Genomic DNA, 20000 nt, shown 5'->3' with positions numbered 1-20000 from the left:
TCCAAAACTGAATATTAAACTTACAGGGTACACCGGTCCACAAAGAATTTCAATCCCAGAGCCTAAGTCAGTGAGGGACCTGGGTATCGACATAAGTGATGATACCTCTTTCCAAGTGCACATTACCAGGATGGCGACAAAGTGCAGGCGACTGGCTGGATGGATCCTAAGAACATTCAGAACCAGAGATAAGGAAACCATGATGGTCCTCTGGCGGACATTCGTCCTCAGCCGCCTGGATTACTGCTCACAGCTATGGTCACCCACCAGTGTGAAATTAACAGCGGACCTTGAAGCAATCCAGAGAAGATTCACAAAGAAGATCGTCTCTTTGCAACAGCTCAGCTACTGGGAAAGGTTGAAACAGCTAAGACTCTACTCCCTGGAGAGAAGACGGGAGAGATATGCAGTAATATATATCTGGAAGATCCTGGAAGGAATTGTGCCAAATTTTGGCATTGTAAGCTACACCAATGCTAGAACGGGACGACACTGCATAGTGCCAAAAATCCCAGCAATGCTATCACTCTTCAGGACCACCTACTGCAACAGCCTGGGTTTCAAGGGCCCACAGCTTTTTAATATTCTCCCAAAGAGTCTGAGGAACTTGCACAAAGTAGATGTAGCGGTTTTTAAATCAAAGCTGGACCTCTTCCTGTCAAGAGTCCCAGATGAACCTACCTCACGGCAAGAGGTGCAAATGAGGGTAGCTATATCAAACTCCATTCTTCATCAAGTGCCATATATTAGAAGAGGCTCCTAGTAATAATGGTGTAAGCACAAAACGGTGGTGCATCAGCATGGCCACAGCTCTGAGATGAAACTTTAAAAAAATATATATACATATATAAAATATATATATATATATATATATATATACACACAAATATAAGAGAGTGACCACCATGAGGTCTACTCTAGCACTAAAAATAGATCCGCGAGGTTTCAGCCACAAAAGAAATTGTTTCCGTTGAAATTTAGCACTACTACCAGCGCAATTGAACAGTGCAAATAAACATAACAAAATGTAGATTAGTTCGAGACAATTGTTTCGCTATTAATAAAGAGGAGCTACAGATAAATTTATGTAAGTAAAACTACATAATTTTATTAATAGCGAAACAATTGTCTCAAACTAATCTACACTTTGTTATGTTTATTTGCACTGTTCATTTGCGCTGGTAGTAGTGCTAAATTTCAACGGAAACAATTTCTTTTGTGGCTGAAACCTCGCGGATCTATTTTTAGTGCTAGAGTAGACCTCATGGTGGTCACTCTCTTATATTTATGTATAAAATGTGTCGTAATCCGGGTTTTTTATGCACTAAGCCACTTGGTGGTAAATGGATGTGCTATTAAATTAGTACCCAATTTTCTCACCCTTATCGGTTGAGTATATATATATATATGAGGTGGTGAAGCACGACCTTCGAACTTTAGGTCTCACTGAAGAAATGACTAGAGACTGAGACCTCTGGAAGTATGCTGTGCGCGAGAAGTCCCAGCAGGACAAGTGAGACCATAACCTGTGGCCTTCTACATGGGATGTAGCCAGCCCATTTATGCATACCTTCCCTTCTTGGGACACAAAACTCTACTTGTGAAGACCTGTTGAGGCAAGTGAGGATCAGAATCGAAATCGATCAATGGAAATTACAGCTGAGTTACCAGTGCCGGTGGCACGTAAGAGAACCATCCGAATGTGGCCGTTGCCAGCGCCGCCCAAAAGCACCATCCGTTTGTGGCCGTTTGCCAAACTCGTCTGGCACCACCATCCGTTCGTGGCCATTGCCAGCGCTGCCCTGACTGGCCTCGTGCCGGTGGCACGTAAAAAGCACCAGCCATTCGTGGCCGTTGCCAGCCTCGCCTGGCCTCATGCCGGTGGCACGTAAAAAGCATCATCTGTCCGTGGCCGTTTGCCAGCTCCGTCTGGCACTTGTGCGGGTGGAACGTAAAAAGCACCCACTATACTCACGGAGTGGTTGGCGTTAGGAAGGGCATCCAGCCGTAGAAACACTGCCAGATCAGACTGGGCCTGATGCAGCCTTCTGGCTTCACAGACCCCAGTTGAACCGTCCAACCCATGCTAGCATGGAAAGTGGACGCTAAATGATGATGATGATGATATATATATATATTTACAGCTATAAATTATGCTGCACTGAACTGTGCGAAATATCAAAGCATCAGGACAGCCTACAGAATAGAAAAGCTGAACTGAGGCTTAATTGCTCGCATCAGATTTGATGTGTATTTGTGTAATTTAAACCCATTGTGTAATTCTGCATTTCCTCACTTACATTTCCTTTAAGGTAATTTAATCAGCTGGTGATAGTCCACAACTCTACTCCCTAAATTCTATATTGCCAATCTTATATTGGATGTACTTTATCAGCACAAGGTACTAATCACAGTATATCCTGTAATTTAATGATAATATAGTGTATGTCCTTGGTTTCTGACCTGTATCCCCCCCTCATTCCCTTACCATTCTATAATATATAATTATTTTACAGTATTTAATACAATTTTATTACTCTTTTATTGGATGGCACTGTAGTTGTTGTGTATGCATTGTGTATATGGGTATATGTATATGTTAGTTTTACAGTTTTACAAGGAGATACAGAGGAAAAACAAGAAGAGGAGAGAGTATTTCTTTATTCACCATAAGGTTCAGAAAAAGAGGGGACAATACGGGGACAGACAAAACAAACGTTGGGGTCAGAGTATCGAATGAGACAAAACGTATGAATAAACAAACAATTAAAATATATACAATTAAATGAGAATGAGTGATTAACAATAAATGAAGCGGAGGACGCGGTTGACCCCACAAACCACATACTCACACTGAAGACTTTGCTTTCTCCTTTTTCACATTCTTGATTAAACAGGTTCTTTCACTCGCAACATACTTGCTATAGACTTCCATCTTTTACGAAACACACTTTGCGACAGGCATTTCTTCTCAAGCCTTATTTTCCGTTTCATGTGGAAAACGAAAAAGTCGATTAGCTCGAGACTGGAGATAAACATGCCTGTTGCAATTCCTTTCACTCTCGTCTTCCATACTACCTCTTTCGCTACAGCAACTACCGAGAGAAGAGAGAGTGACCAAGAATGAGGGCAGAAATAGGTGTGTTGTTGTAGAGGAGATATATGGCTACCTAGTCAGAGGGAAGAGCAAGGGAGAGAGAAAAAGAGTAGGAAACAGCAAAAGTGTGAGAGAGAGCAGGAGAGAGATGATGAAGTGCCAGGGTATACTCACATGTAACAAGGATCAGAGCATAGATGTGATGGTAGAGTAAGGAAGAGAGAGGTACAAAGGTCGTAATATACACGGTCAGATGTTGCCAAGAAGGTGTAAGTAGGGAGTGGGGATTGCAATGACTGGTGAAAGCTTAGATAAAAATGGGGGGGGCAGCAGTGATACAGTGAGCAGGGCAGTGAGGGCAAGAAAAAAGGATTGGAAGAGAATCATAGTTTATGAAGAGGAAATTTGAGGAAGAGAAAAATGCAGATAAGAAGAAGAGCTGTAGTTTGATTTCTTGGGGTAGGGTGTGTGAAAAGCTTGTTGTTACATGTAGGTGGGACACAACCCTTCTAGCACTCAGTTTTGCTGACATGGGCAGGTTTTCTCTAAAACCTCATATTGCCAAACATCTCAGTCCATTGTCATTTCCTCCATGAGCCCCAGCATCCTAAGATCAATCCTCACCACTTCATCCCATGTCTTCCTGGGTCTCCCCCTTTCACAGGTACCATCCACTTTCAATGACAGGCACTTCTGTATACAGCTGTCTTCACTCATATGCATCACATGTCCAAATCAATGCATTCACCTCTCCTGCATGCCATATTTAATCCTTCTTATGACTAACTTTTCTCTCAACACAGTTGTGCTTTATCAGTCATGTACACTGATGTTGCAAATCCAACGGAGCAAACTACCTTCATTCCTCTCCAGCCTACACACGTCCTCTACAGTCAGAGCCCATGTCTCACTACCATGAAATATAGCCATTCTCACACAAGCATCATACAATTTATCTTTCACTCTGAGAGAGTCCTTTTGTTGCCAACAGAGGAGGTAGCTCTCTGAACTTCCTCCATCCTGTTATTCTGCAAACAATACTTTCAGAGCATCCACCACTGTTACTAATTTGGTTACCTAGATAGCAGAAGCTATCTACTACCTCAAGAGAGCCTCTTGGACATTTGCAAGAGTTTAAAGTCCTTCATGTTCTTAGTGCTTGGTTCCTGCACATCTGCCATACATGAAAGCGACCTTGCTTGTTAACCTACCTGCGATTCCACTGCATCTCTTACGCATCCATAGCTTACATTTGATGCAACAACTGCAATTATATCCCACTCCTTTCCTACATTTTGAAAGGAAAGAGAGTCTTATCTGCTTTCTTGCTAACAACAACTTAAGTCTTTGCTAAGTTAACTTTAAGGCCCTTTGATTCCAGGCTTTGTTCCAACTTAATCTCCAATTCTGCTTCAGATTCTGCAATAAGAGCAAGATTATCAGCATATAGTAGTTTCCATGTGCATCCAGTTTTGAATTCATCTGTTATGGCCTGGAGAACTATGATGAATAAGAGTGGACAGAGAACTGAGCCCTGGTGGACTTCAACTTATATACTAAATTCCTCACTGTATCCAAGGCCAACTCTCACCTTACAGCATTGCTGTGCATGGCTTGAATGGCTCTAACAAGCCAACCCTCTACTTCTAGCTTCCTTAGAGACCGCTAGATGAGGGAGCAGGGTACTCTGTTGAAAGCTTTCTCCAGGTTGATGAAGGCTAAATACAATGGTTTACTTTTGGCCAAATACTTTTCTTGCAACTGTCTCACTATGAAGATGACATCAGTGGTATTTCTCCCACGAACAAAACCAAACTGCATCTCATCAAGTTTAATTCTATCCCTAATCAGTTGAGATATAACTCTCTCTCTGTAATTTTCATGACCTGGTCCAGCAGCTTGATACCTCTACAGCTGTTTCTATCTAAGGCATCACCTTTACCCTTGTAGCAGTTAACTATAATACTACTACACTAGTCTTTGGGGATGATGCCTTCCTGAATAACCTGATTAGCTATGCTAGTAATGAGGCTGTATCCCACACAGCAGAATTCAAGGTCAATCTTTGTCAAGCAGCTTTACTCTCTGGGCTTTAGCTTCGTTACTATGGCAACAGTCCGGATACTTATAGATCAGCCCTTGTGTATGTGTGTGTGTGTGTGTGTATATATATATATATATATATATATATATATATATATATATAATTTTAACATTTAAATAATGAAGGAGATAAATTGAATATTAATTTAATTAATATCAATTTAAAACCAGTAGCCTAGCATATAAAAATCTGAAAAATTAGAGAAAATTCCAATACATGTGTATATTTAGGGCTAAAAACCACTATGTGGACAGCCATAGGCTAGAAGTAGATCACATACAATCTAACTACAAAGAAAGAATGTTCTCCAGAGAAAATTCAGCGAACACTAGAACATAGGCAGGCAAGACAAATGAAAATTATATAAAAATTATATAAAATTATATAAAAATCAAGAATTAATTCTTGATTTTTATATAATTTTCATCTGTCTTGCCCGCCTATGTTCTGGTGTTCACTGAATTTTCTCTGGAGAACATTCTTTCTTTTGTAGTTAGATCGTATGTGATCTACTTCTAGCATATGGCTGTCCACATAGTGATTTTTAGCCCTAAATATACACATATACACACACACACACAGAGCAAGACAGTGTATCAGAGAGAATTGCAATGTGGTAGGAGAGAAGGGCATTCATATGGATGATGATTTACTTGCAGTAAGTGATTCTACAAAGAAAGAGGCTTGGAAGTGCCACTATGAAAGGCTGCTAAATGTACAGAATGCCTTGGGAGAAGGAGAGTCTGCCTAATGTGGAGCCAACAGAGGGACCGGCTAACCAAATAGACAGCAGCTTGTCAGATAAAGCAAATAAGGATATGACGACAAGGAAAGCCCTCGCCTCATCAGGAATCATCACTGAGACACTTAAAATATCTGTTGGAGTGGGATATGGTCTAGTCACCCACATAGGCGCAGGAGTGGCTGTGTGGTAAGTAGCTTGCTAACCAACCACATGGTTCCGGGTTCAGTCCCACTGCGTGGCATCTTGGGCAAGTGTCTTCTGCTATAGCCCCGGGCTGACCAATGCCTTGTGAGTGGATTAGGTAGATGGAAACTGAAAGAAGCCTGTCGTATATATGTATATATATATATATGCGTGTGTGTGTTTGTGTGCCTGTGTTTGTCCCCCTAGCATTGTTTGACAACCGATGTTGGTGTGTTTACGTCCCTGTCACTTAGCGGTTCGGCAAAAAGAGACCGATAGAATAAGTACTGGGCTTACAAAGAATAAGTCCCGGGGGTCGAGTTGCTCGATTAAAGGCGGTGCTCCAGCATGGCCGCAATCAAATGACTGAAACAAGTAAAAGAGTAAAGAGTAAGAGTAGTTAACCAGGTTGTCCATGTAGGAATCATACCCAATGACTGGAGTGGCAGCATTGCAGTTAGCTGCTACAAACGTAAATGTGATGCCTTAGACAAATAATTACAGTGGTATCAAATTCCTGGACCAAGTGATGGAAGTTGCAAAGAGGGCTATAACCCAACTGATTAGGAGGAGAGTTAGTCTAGTTTGGTTTTGAGCCAGGGAAAAGCACAACTGAAACTATATTCCTGGTAAGGCAATCGCAGGAGAAATATCTGGCCAAAAGTAAAACCCTTTACTTGGGTTTTGTTGAATGAAGAAAGCCTTTGACAGTCCCCCTGTACAAGTCACTACAAGAATGCTGTTAATATCATGAAAGTTGACAATAAGTATAGCAATGAATTCAGTGTACTGGTAGGAATTCATCGAAGATCAGTTCTCAGCCCCTCTTATTCATCATAGTCCTCCAGGCCATAAGAGGAGTTTAAGACTGGCTTCCTTTGACGGTTCCTCTATGCTGATCACTTTGTTCATATAGGTGAATTACTACCAAAACTAGAGAAGAAATTTCAGATGCGGAAGCAAGGTCTAGAATCAAAAAGCCTTAAAGTTAATTGAGCAAAAACCATAGTCCTCGTAAGTAGGATAACAGATAAATTACTAATCCATTCAAGGAGATGGCCCTGCCTGATATGTAGAAAAGGTGCAGGTAGAAACTCCATAAGATGTACCCAGTGCAAGCAATGGACACATAAGAGGTGCAGCATTATCAGAGGAAAGTTAACAGAAAAAGTAGTCTTTGCGTATGACAGATGTGCAGGTACAATAAACACTAAGAATGTATAAAAAATACTACTTCTAAGAACCCAGGGAGATACTTAAAAGTAGTAGATGGCTTCCATTATCTCGGTGACCAAATCAGCAGTGGAGGAGGATGCTCTGAGGGCATAGCTGCTAGAACAAGAATGGTCTGACAAAGTTCAGAGAGCATCTATCTTTGTTGGTAACAAAGGTTCTCTCCCTCAAATTGAAAGGTAGAGTATATAAACAGCCATGTTACAGGGCAGTGAAACATGGGCTGTGACTACAGAGGACATGCAAAGGCTTGAAACCAGCATGCTCCACTGGATGTGCAATATCAGTGTGCATGTACGACAGAGTTTGTTTTAAGGGGAAAATTGAGTATAAAAGGCCGATCGTGGCCGTGCCAGGATCAAACACCATCCAATCGTGGCCGTGCCAGACTCGCCTGGCCTCCGTGCCGGTGGCATGTAAAAAACACCATCCGAGTGTGGCCATTCGCCAGCCTCATCTGGCACCTGTGTTGGTGGCACATAAAAAGCACCCACTACACTCACGGAGTGGTTGGCGTTAGGAAGGGCATCCAGCTGTAGAAACACTGCCAGATCTGACTGGCCTGGTGCAGCCTTCGGGCTTCCCAGACCCCAGTTGAACCGTCCAACCCATGCTAGCATGGAAAGCGGACGTTAAACAATGATGATGATGATGATGATGATGAAAAGGCATAGATATAGTGTGCAAGAGAGAAGACTATGCTGGTGGGGTACCTATGGTAGGAGTAGACCCAGAAAGACATAGGAGGAGGTGGTGAAATATGATCTACAGTCGTTGAGCATCACAAGTGACTGAGACTTTTGGTGATTTGTTGTGCTTGAGAAAACCTGTCAAGCTAAGTGAAATTACAGCCAGTGCCAGAGACACAAAAGGTACCTGTGTTGGTGGCACATAAAAGACCACCAGTACACTCTGTAAAGTAGCTGGCATTAGGAAGGACAACCAAGCCAAAACAGATGGTCAGAGCCTATTGCAGCTCTCTGGCTTATCAACTCTGGTCAAACTATTTAACTGATGCCAGGCATGATGATGATGATGATGATATATTCACATGCAGTTCAGCAAAAATATTCACTTAGCGGTTCGGCAAAAGAGACCGATAGAATAAGTACTGAGCTTACAAAGAATAAGTCCCAGGGTCGAGTTGCTCGACTAAAGGTGGTGCTCCAGCATGGCCGCAGTCAAATGACTGAAACAAGTAAAAGAGTAAGGAGTATATTTCAAATTTTAAGGAGAATTCATTGGGAAATTAGGGACAATGACCATACAGCAGAATTTATGAAGAAAATCAGATTGGTTGTTGTTTTCCCATTGAATTATGTGAATGTGATGTGGTATTGAAATGAATGGATCAATGTAAAATAGCATGGATGATTGATATTAATGATGCCAAGAGAAATATCCACCAGAACAAAACGTTTCAGAGCAGTAAATTGATATTGGACAAAATAATTACAATATTGTATATGCATTCATATGAATTCATTTTTTTGTCATTCATGTTGAAATGTCGTATCTGAAATTATACACAAGATTAAAGAAAAAAGGCTCAATATTATACTATGAACTTCATCTATCATTATTATTGCATCAAAGAACAAATTTTGATGCTTAAACATGAAGAAATTTATACCTAGATAGAATATCAGTAAAGTTTCTAACACAAAGTACAAAAGAACCAAATCTCAGGGAGGTGGAAAACAGTACTTAACTGATAGTGGAGGCTCATGGCCTAGTGGTTAGAGCAGCGGGCTCGTGGTCGAGGGATCGCCGGTTCGAATCTCAGACCGGACGATGAGTGTGTTTATGAGCAAAACACCTAAGCCCCACGCAGCTCTGGCAGAAGATAATGGCGAACTTCTGCTGACTCTTTCGCCACAACTTTTTCTCACTCTTTCCTCCTGCATCTTGCAGCTCACCTGCGACGGACCGGCGTACTGTCCAGGTGGAGAACCTATATGCCATGAAACCGGGAAACCAGCCCTTATGAGCCAGGCATGGCTCGAGAAGGAACAAACAACAAAAAAAACTTAACTGATACTTAATGCCAGAGTTTTCGAAATCATGCAAGTGAGGGAATGTTTAGGTGTTAATAAGCATGTTTCAAGAATAGTTTTTGTTTTTCTTGTCAACAACCACAAGCTATGGATCATGTCTGGAACATCTTTAACAGTAGGCCAACTCAACCAGGGATGACATGGGGTTAAACAACAGGTTTGAAAACTGAATGTGAAGGCGGCAAGCTGGCAGAATCGTTAGCACGTCGGGCGAAATGCTTTGCGGTATTTCGGCTGCCGTTACGTTGTGAGTTCAAATTCCGCCAAGGTCGACTTTGCCTTTCATCCTTTCGGGGTCGATAAATTAAGTACCAGTTACACACTGGGGTCGATGTAATCGACTTAATCCGTTTGTCTGTCCTTGCTTGTCCCCTCTGTGTTTAGCCCCTTGTGGGTAGTAAAGAAATAGGTTTGGAAAATGATTCACCCATTAGACTTACCCTAAACAATCACCACCCAATAAAATAACACAACTCACATAACATGCATGCAACAAAATCACCACCCAATGAAATAACACAATCAATGTAGCACATACTCTAAATAATTACCATTCAACAGAATAGCACACCTCAATACTCTACACAGTAAAAACATGAAACACAAAAGTAACACTTGAAACTACAAAATAAATCCTATCAACAAACCCCAAAAAATATGTACTAATACCATCCTACACCAACAAAGATAAAGCTGCATATACTTCAGGAGTACTGATTTGCACCTATTAGTATAACTCCTTAAATCCTTAAAAAGGTTTCAGCCCGAAGGCTGTGGCCATGCTGGGGCACCACCGTTGAATGAGCTACACTAGTATGTGAATCCACCTCTGATACGTAGCACACTAGTATGTGAATCCACCTCTGATACGTAGCACACTAGTATGTGAATCCACCTCTGATACGTAGCACTTGGTCGACAAGGGAGTTTGATGCCGCTGCCCGCATCTGTGTCTCCTGCCGAGAGGTAGGTTCATCTGGGATCCCCGACAAGAAGAGATCCAGTTTAGTTTTAAAGAAACCCACATCCACACCATGCAAGTCTCTCGGGCATTTAGGGAGGATGTTGAAGAGTTGCGGTCTTCTGAAACCCAAGCTGTTGCAGTATCTGGTCCTGTATTTTGATGGTGATGCTGGAATCTTTGGCACCATGCAGTTCTGCGGTTGGGGTAACTTTGAATGCCAAAGTTTGGGACAAGACTCTCCAGGATTTTCCAGATGTATATCACTGCAAAGTATAGTAGAAACTTACATAAAACTGTCAAAAATATGATGATAATATTGTTCACTTGAATCTCAACACAATGATATTGCCCTATTGAAAAGAGTATTTTTAACAAATTAGGAAAACAAAACACCTCCTAATCAAGGCAGAGAGAGATGCACTTGGTATGTGTGGCAAAAGCATGCAAAAACAATAATAATGCTACAAGCAGTAGAAATTCTACGAAATTCTACGGTATATATGAAATTTTTCTGATGGTTGTAAGTTTAAATAGAGCCATAAATATTAATGTTCTTTTATAAGTTGTGTATTCTGCATTATTTTCATTTAAAAACGACTTTCAGTTCTTCCAGATAAGGCTGTAATTGAGGGAGCATGATTTTTCCCAGACGTTCGTCGTCATCATCATCATCATTTAATGTCCATTGTCCATGCTGGCATGGGTTGGACAGTTTGATCAGGGCTGGTAAGCCGGAAGGCTGCACCAGACTCCAGTCTGATTTGGCATGGTTTTCTACGGCTGGATGCCCTTCCTAATGTCAACCACTCCAAGAGTGTAATGGGTGCTTTTACTTCTCAATGCTTACTGAGAATATTCATGAAATCAATTTTGTAACCTTCAACAATGTTTACAGTTTTTTGGGGTTTTTTTACATTTTCATTTTAAATTCTATTTCGAATATGTTCTCTTATCTGTTGTAAATACTCACTCTATACTCTTCTATATTCATATTTCCCCTTCTACACACTGATGCACCCATGCTTGTTCTCTTTATGTTGTTGCTTATATCATCTCATTCTTTTTCTTGTTAGCTTAGATCAGTGCTTTTCAAATTTTTTGCTGGAGCGGAACCCCAAGGAAACATTCCACTGGCTCGAGGAACCCCTGGGCAATAATTTAATAGTCTTATGCACACATATCTGCACAAGAGACATAAAAATTACTGCCGATTTTAGCAGTTTTGTAACTTCTTGCGGAACCCCTGCACTGTACTGGCGGAACCCTAAGGTTCCGCAGAACCCTGGTTGAAAACCACTGGCTTAGATACTCTGTCATCCATATTTCATAGACAGATACCAATTTCCAAGTGAGCTGACAATAGATAAATGCACTTGTGCACAAGCATTAAGTGATAGGTGATATAAAATGTTTAGTTCAATTAAAAAAAAAAACTACACTTTTCACTATTCGCTCACCACTGACACCCCCATCACCACCACCACCATAATCATTATAACTTTCATTAACAAAGCCAACCAAGATTATTTCACTTCGGCTCAGTTCAATTGTTTGTTTGTTTGTTTGATATCTACTTTTCTTGCTCAAAGTTCGAATAACAAATTTTTAAGAAGTAACATCCATGGCTATCTTGCTAAGCTATTTCACTTTCATTGAAAAAATCTATCTGTCTATGATAAGTTTTATTATCATATCTTAATGTAAGCCTTCCTTCTCCCATCCACCCATCAATGTATTTGTCAATGTAGATAAATAAAAAGATAAACAGATAGAAGATATAAAAAATTGAATAATAAAATGTCATTTTCCTGTCAATCAATAATATATAATTAGAATTTCCCTCTGATAAACACCTTATATTTCTCTCTCTCTCTCTTTTTCTCACTACCTCTATCTTCAACAAACCTTTTAACCATGTCAGTATCATTTCTCTCTTTCTTACTAGCTTAATGTATAGGCTGGCAATTATATCACTGCTCTCCCCCGCCACTTTCTCTCCCTCTCTCTCTTCCTTTTCTTAACCTCAACAGAACATCACCTTAACCTCACCAGAACATCACCCTTCTGCTAAACATTGTATTTCTAACTCTTCTCTATATCATTCCTTTCAACTAACTTTTTAACCACATACTATATTCCCCCTACCTCACATTATTAACACTCCTCTCTTGCCTTTCTCTTCAATGAATCATGTGACAGTATAACACATTTCAGCCTTAGTATATTAACCCTTTCAATATCAACCCGGCTGAAACCGGCTCTGGCTCTGAGTACAAATGTCTCGTTTTCATAAGTTTTGAATTAAAATCTTCCACTAAACCTTAGTTACAATTTATGTTCCCAACACTAGCCGAAATGATAACTAAGTTATTTTATGAAATTTTCTACTATATTTAAAGTAATCGAAAGAAACACAAAGCATCTCAAAATAAATACAGTAACGAAAGGGTTAATATGTAGATACTAATGAATTCTAACATAGGAAAGGTAACAAATTTATGGGAACGGTAGAGTAATTAAATTCACCTTCATTACTTGATAGGACTGAAAGGATAAAAGGCAAACTAAATTTTGGTGGAGTTTGAACTCAGAAGGTGCACCTGAGCACTGTATACAATAATTTCATTATTATATAAGGTAACTATAAAGGAATTTTGACAAATACTCTACCATTGTCAACACAGCTTTCATACTTTGGCACAAGACCAGCAATTTCAGGGACAGGGTAAAGTTGATTACATCAACCCCTGTATTCACCTGGTACTTATTTTATCAACCTCGAAAGGATGAAAGGCAAAGTCAAAATGCTGCTAAGCATTCTGCCTAGCATGCTAATGATTTTTCCAGCTCACCACCTTCTACCATATAACAATAGTTGACAAGCACTTCATCATCTTATCTACATTTTCACAAATGCTGACAACATCTGGATAGCTCTGCAATATAACATTTCCCTATCTGTCTAATTTTGCATCATTTTGGCCATGAGATATCTGATATCATAACTTCAACTCCAGACGTGGGTTGGATGGTTTGACAAGAACAGATGAGCAGTTTCTATTTCTGCTTGACATAGTTTCTACAACTGGATGCCTTTCCTTGTGCCAACCACTTAACAGAGTGTACTGAGTGCTTTTTACATGGCACCAGCATGATAGGACTCCTCAACTGAGTTGGGTATAGGCTGGAGAAATAAGAAATTATGATGAAGGGAGAGAAGCAAATGTCTTGCTGAAGAGGTAACTAGATGGCCTGCCCTTCTGAAAGTGAGAGAGAGAAAGAAAGAGATGTGAAGTCCAGGTACAATGTGAATATAAGAGACAACAGTTGGTGTACTGAGTGAAAATAGTGTAACAAATGATTAAAGATGGGGAATGAAACGGACATAGAAGATATCAGTTCAGTGAGGCAGAAAATAAAGAAAAATAGATGAGTTGTGGGAGAAGGCTTGACAGAGCCTCAGTTCTACTGAGATGGATGGGTGTTCTCAGCAGAGTGTAGGGCCATTCATCTCAGTCCCCTGGCATCTCTTCTGAGAGGCTTAACATCTTGAGGTCAGTCTTTACTACTTTATCTCAAGGCTTCCTAGATTCACCTCTTCCACAGATTCCTTCCACACTTAGCAATTTTCTTTATACAGCTGTCCTCATCCATCCATATCACATGACATACCAATGTAATCCTCTCTTCTGTACACTGCATCTGATGTCTCTTATGCCTAATTTTTCCCTAAGCACATTTGTATTTTGTCATACATGCATGCTGACATTGCACATCAATCAAAGCATACTTGTTTCATTTCTTTCAAGTCTTCGCATGTGCTCTGCATTCACAGCCATATCAAGAGCACCATCCGAGCATGATCATTGCCAGAGCAGCTAACTGGTTTCCATGCCAGAGACACGTAAAAGGGCACCATTCAAGCATGATCGTTATCAAAGTCGCTTTACTGGCACCTGTGCTGGTGGCATGTGTAAAAGGATTTGAGCGAGGTCATTGCCAGTACTGCCTGACTGGCCCCCGTGCCGGTGGCACATAAAAAGCACCCACTACACTCTCGGAGTGGTTGGCGTTAGGAAGGGCATCCAGCTGTAGAAACTCTGCCAAATCAAGATTGGAGCCTGGTGCAGCCACCTGGTTCGCCAGCCCTCAGTCAAAATCGTCCAACCCATGCTAGCATGGAAAGCGGACGTTAAACGATGATGATGATGATGTTCATATACAGGCATCACACAATCTGCCTTTCATTCTGAAAGAGAGGGCCTTTGTTACCAATATCCTGTAGTTCTATGGTAAATAAAAGGGGACTGATAACCAAACCTTGATGAACACCTACCTGCACATTAAATTCACAGCTGTACTCATTGTTAACTCTCACAGCATCCCTGTACATAGCTGGAACAACTCTCACCAGCCATTCGTCTATTTTTGTAGTGACTACCAGATGAGAACTACTTTCTCCAAGTCAACAAATGCCAAGTACAGCATACATTATACAAATATAATGTATAAAAATAATACTTATATTTGTTTAGCAAAAGTGCAAGAAAGTAGATTATGGACATTATTTTTGTAAAATAAAACTTCTGGATAAAGGACACTTACTTGAAAACAAGAACTGGAAGCAAGCCAAGGTAAGCTGTGGAGAAACATGGGGTTGATTTGCTTCATCTGGCTGATTAAATATACTGAGGTCCTTGCGATCAAGATGACGAGGTTTCTTCATTCTGTTGTCAACTGTCATCAGAAAATATCAGGAAATAAGAAGAAAATAAAACTGTAAATGATTGTGGTTTGCATTCATTTTAAATGTGGCTTTGTTGTAGTTGTTGTTTATCTCCAGCTTAACACTGAGCAGACATTATATCTATCCCATTCTTCTCTCAGTAGTACATATCTTGGGCACATTATTCAATGTGCCTTCACTTCTTAGGATTATAAACAGAGGAAGATTTGATTGTAACCTCACATAGAACCTCTCTCTCTCTCATCGGTGCAAATTTAAATATTGTTGATAATTCCAGTGTTGTAATTCCAGTGAGTACCATTCTGAACTACGCCAAGGAATTCCAGGAGAGTAAGTTCAGCAACACTAATTGATCTGGGCTTTACCAATTGTATTGTTTTGCTAATAGACAAAATTATATCTGCTCAGGCCTCTTGTCCAAAGTAGAAACTCAGTGCAACAAATTTGGGCTACCCTGCAATACCATGATAACAGAATACATGGTCTATGATATAGCTGAACACAAGCTGCTCAATAGCTTTGTAGGTGTCCTGCTCAGATAGTAGCATTATCTTATCATATCCCTGACACACCAAATAACCTTGATCTTTCCCAACTTCAAATCCAGCTTGGCCCAGGTACTGCTATCTTTATGCCCAGTAGATGATCCTAACCAAAGCATAATATAGCCCTACTGCATAACTCTGCCACCTCTCGAACACCCTGGTGTTGTAAGTGAGCAAACTTGTTGAGGTTCTACTAGTTCTAAGCTGACCAGTTCTAGCAACAAACACAGTTTGTTAACTGAGAATATCCTCCTAAGTATGTACTTTTACATACTTCACAGAACCAAAGTCTGTTAAACCCTTTACATAGCACAAACAAGATTATCTCTCTCCAGAACCTTGCACTATAATCCTCTGGAATTTCCTTTCTGTAAATATTTTTCTTACAGACACTGGCTCAACAGTGACTACAGCAAGTCAATTAGTCTTGGAGGAACTAGAAAAATCGCAGACACAGCTCTTTCTCTCATAAAAAATTTCAACATCTTACTGCTCCGCCTTTAATACAAGCATATTGTTTTAAAATTCAACTTAAAGTGGTTCTCATTTTAAAAATAAGTTTATTTTTATTAAGGATAACTGGGTTATTATTACTAAAGAAGCCAAGCAACTTCGTAAAATTCTGTGACTGGTACAAATATTGATATTATTGTTAGAGGTAACTGAAAAAGTTGAGTTGATTAAATGTTTTATCACATTAAATGAATTTAGTAATGAGGAACATTGTTAATTGCATGCTTGTAGTATATCCATAAGAAAAAAATAAATAGTAAATAGGCACAAGAGTGGCTGTGTGGTAAGTAGCTTGCTTACCAACCACATGGTTCTGGGTTCAGTCTCACTGCGTGGCATCTTGGGCAAGTGTCTTCTGCTATAGCCCCAGGCCAACCTATGCCTTGTGAGTGGATTTGGTAGACGGAAACTGAAAGAAGCCTGTCATATATATGTATATATATATATATATATGTATGGGTGTGTGTTTGTGTTTGACAACCGATGCTGGTGTGTTTACATCCCCGTCACTTAGCGGTTCAGCAAAAGAGACCGATAGAATAAGTACTGGGCTTACAAAGAATAAGTCCTGGGGTCGATTTGCTCGACTAAAGGCGGTGCTTCAGCATGGCCGCAGTCAAATGACTGAAACAAGTAAAAGAGTAAAGAGAGTAAACACCATCAAAATCTAAAATGAAAAAAAAAACTTATCTATTTTTTGTGTAAATTTTCTATTTCTGTCTCTTTTATCTTAATCATTGAACTTCACATGTTGTTCAATTAGATGTTAGCTTTAATAAACCAAACCACTAAGCAACTGATATACAAACCTTCATTCTAGCATTTTTCTTGTTCCACTTGAATTATTATCCAATAGGAAGTGACAGTCCTTCTTAAGATAAAGAAGTGATCAATTCAGAAAATTGTGCATTTTGAAGTGTAAACTGTGTTTTCCTCACAGAAGCACAGGAAGTAGAACAAGCAGAGTCCCAGAAGTGGGAGTTAAAGTATTTTCTGGGCCCAAAGAGGGAAGTCAAAGTTGTGAATGTAAGATTGCCAGAAAAATAACCATAGATCATGAGGCCTAGCATATATAACAACTCTCCAGGGTTCTAGTGAGGTGCTCTTCATCTCTAAAGGAATAGGGAACAAGATTGCTTCCTTGATATGTATTGTAATTTGTCTTTATGCTGTTGAAGGAGACAATATTAACAAACTCACAGGAGAACAATTCTGAGGTGTCTGTTCATGAAAGCAGTACATGATCGATATGAGGTGTTTGGGTCACATAAAAATGACATCTAAGTGTTAACTGTTAGAGAGTAATGAAGAGCAGTATCCTCTGCATAAAAGTGGGCATTGTAAGAGGTGACAGTAAATAGGACATTAATGTGCGCCATAACTGAATGATGGTAGTTTGTGAGTCAGAGAAGACTCTATCATTGCACTTTGCAACAGTATGCTCTGATAAGCTTCCAGTGCAAAAGATGAGAGGTGACTGGCGTTCATCAGATGAGCAGTTTAGTTAGGAAATATGCATGCTTGACATGGTCAAATGCTTTGCTGATGACAAGCTACAATACAGAGGTACAGTGACTGAAGGTGACGCAGCAGGTAACTGTCAATGCTGTCTCTAGCATCTTGGGGATGTTCACAGAGGTTGCTCTTCTTGAGAATGGAATGCACTCCAACATGTTTCCAAATATCATGACAGAGGTGAACAGGATGAGTGGTGTATGTTATTAGTGAATGCAGGCATGGCTATGGGGTTAAGACAGTTGCTTCACAATCAGGTGGTTTTGAGCTATATCTCACTGTGTGGCATTTTAGGCAAGTATTGTCTACCATCAACTTAGGTTGAATAAAGTCTTGTGAATGAAATCTGCAAGACAGAAATTGTGAGGAAACATATTCAAGGGGCTCTTCCTGGCAATGCATGGTACACCAAATCTGTCATCCAGTTTAACACCACTGCCTGACCCTAGCAGCTTTACTGAAATACATTTTGTTGCAAATATTCAGGGTAGGTATTTGCTCTAAGAATAAATTCTTCACCAAGCATCTATCGCAGAGGACCTGCAAAAAGTTCATTCTCTGGCTAAATGAAAAAATGCGTGGATCTAAGATGGATCAGAGTTCACAAATAATCACGTAAAGGAAGGGAAATTGTCCAGCAAATTGAGAAAACATTTGGTTCCTTGAAATTGACACGTCTTGTGTATTTGATCTGGTCTGTTGTGGTTGAAAGAGGAGGAGATTAACCCTTTTGTTACTAACCCGGCTAAAACCGGCTCTGGTTCTGTAATATAAATGTCTTGTTTTCATAAGTTTTGAATTAAAATCTTCCTCGAAACCTTATTCACAATTTATGTCCCTATCACTAGCTTAATGATAACTAAGTTATTTTACAAAATTCTTTGTCATATCTAAAATAATTGAGAGAAACACAGAGCATCTCAAAATAAATACAGTAACGAAAGGGTTAACTACCTCTACTTTAATCCCTGTAAGTAGCTCAGTCAGATTTGGGTACACATCACTAAATCTTGTACTTACTTAATAACATTAACAGACTGAAATGAAGAGGAAATGTACCAGCTGATAGGGCAGACTCCCGAGGTGTTTGCCCTTAAGACCAGATCTTGTATTATTTGGTCTCTGCTAGGAAAGCTTTACTATTGATATTGTTTGACAAAAAGTGGCATTATGCAAAATAAAGAGTAGTGAGAGTTAGTGTACAAAGAGATGGAGATACATCTCTGGCAGAAACCTGGTCCAAATGCTTGCAACCAAGTCAACTCAGTTAACCCTTTCGTTACCAACCCAGCTGAAACCGGCTCTGGCTCTGTAGTACAAATGTCTTGTTTTCATAAGTTTTGCATCAAAATATACCACCAAACCTTAGTCGCAATTTATATTCCTAATACTAGCTTAATGATAACTAAGTTATTTTACTAAATTCTTTGTTATATTTAAAATAATTGAAAGAAACACAGAGCATATCAAAATAAATACAGTAACGAAAGGGTTAAAGACAATCCAGAATCAGAGATGGTAGTAAACTGGGTAGCCTTTTGTGCCTACAACTCAGACTATTCTATACTCTGATGGTTTATATCCAATATTACATAACATACCCACAATGCACCCAACATTGTGGTTATTTTAGCATGACATATCCAATAAACTGGATTTGTGATTCACTGCCAACTGTTTGATTTCATACTTCCATATCAATATAGGAGAAAGATCTGAGTAACTAAAAATTGTGAAAGGAGCCTCGCAAAAATATTTGCAACAGAAAGATTAAAATGATTAAAAAAAAAAAAAATTTTTTAACTTAGCACTTACGAACTGTATCAGTTTCATCAATAATTTCAGACTGTATCAACTCCTCAATGACATCTTCCATTGTAATGATGCCCAGAGTTTCATAATACGGATCACCATCTCCTTCGTTATTCACTCTTCGCACTATAGCCATATGAGACTGACCTGCAATATAAAGAAATCAAACAGAAAGTTATGATCACGTTCATCACAATCATCATCTTCTTCCACCAATTTAGCTGTCCACTTATGCATACCTTTCCTTCTTGGGACACAAAACTCTACTTGTGAAGACCTGTTGAGGCAAGTGAAAATCAAAAATCAAAAATCAAAATCGATCAACATGAATGGAAATTGTAGCTGTGATACCAGTGCCAGTGGCACATAAGAGAACCATCCGAACGTGGCCGTTGCCAGCGCCACCCCGACTGGCTTCCATGCCGGTGGCACGTAAAAAGCACCATCCGATCATGGCTGTTGCCAGCCTCGCCTGGCCTCCGTGC

The 20000-nt window shown here is 39.8% G+C and overlaps 1 protein-coding gene and 1 long non-coding RNA gene across 2 annotated transcripts in view; both read right to left on the bottom strand.

Moving 5' to 3' along the window:
• The window catches only part of LOC115219790 (metal transporter CNNM4), a 63216-nt gene that overhangs the window by 14352 nt on the left and 28864 nt on the right, over positions 1–20000 (bottom strand). Inside the window, exons 2-3 of the mRNA XM_029790051.2 lie at positions 19519–19662; positions 14989–15120 (exon numbers count right to left, since the gene is read on the bottom strand). Coding sequence (XP_029645911.1) covers positions 14989–15120; positions 19519–19662 — 276 coding nt within the window. The remainder of the gene's footprint in view (positions 1–14988; positions 15121–19518; positions 19663–20000) is intronic.
• On the bottom strand, positions 11296–11813 carry LOC118766200. The gene is made up of 2 exons (XR_005002106.1): positions 11693–11813; positions 11296–11468 (listed from the first exon to the last, which is right to left on the bottom strand). It is a non-coding gene; the product is annotated as an uncharacterized LOC118766200 (long non-coding RNA).

This window comes from Octopus sinensis, linkage group LG15, assembly GCF_006345805.1.
Source record: "Octopus sinensis linkage group LG15, ASM634580v1, whole genome shotgun sequence".
NCBI lineage: Eukaryota > Metazoa > Mollusca > Cephalopoda > Octopoda > Octopodidae > Octopus > Octopus sinensis.
This window is presented reverse-complemented; position numbering and strand designations above follow the sequence as displayed.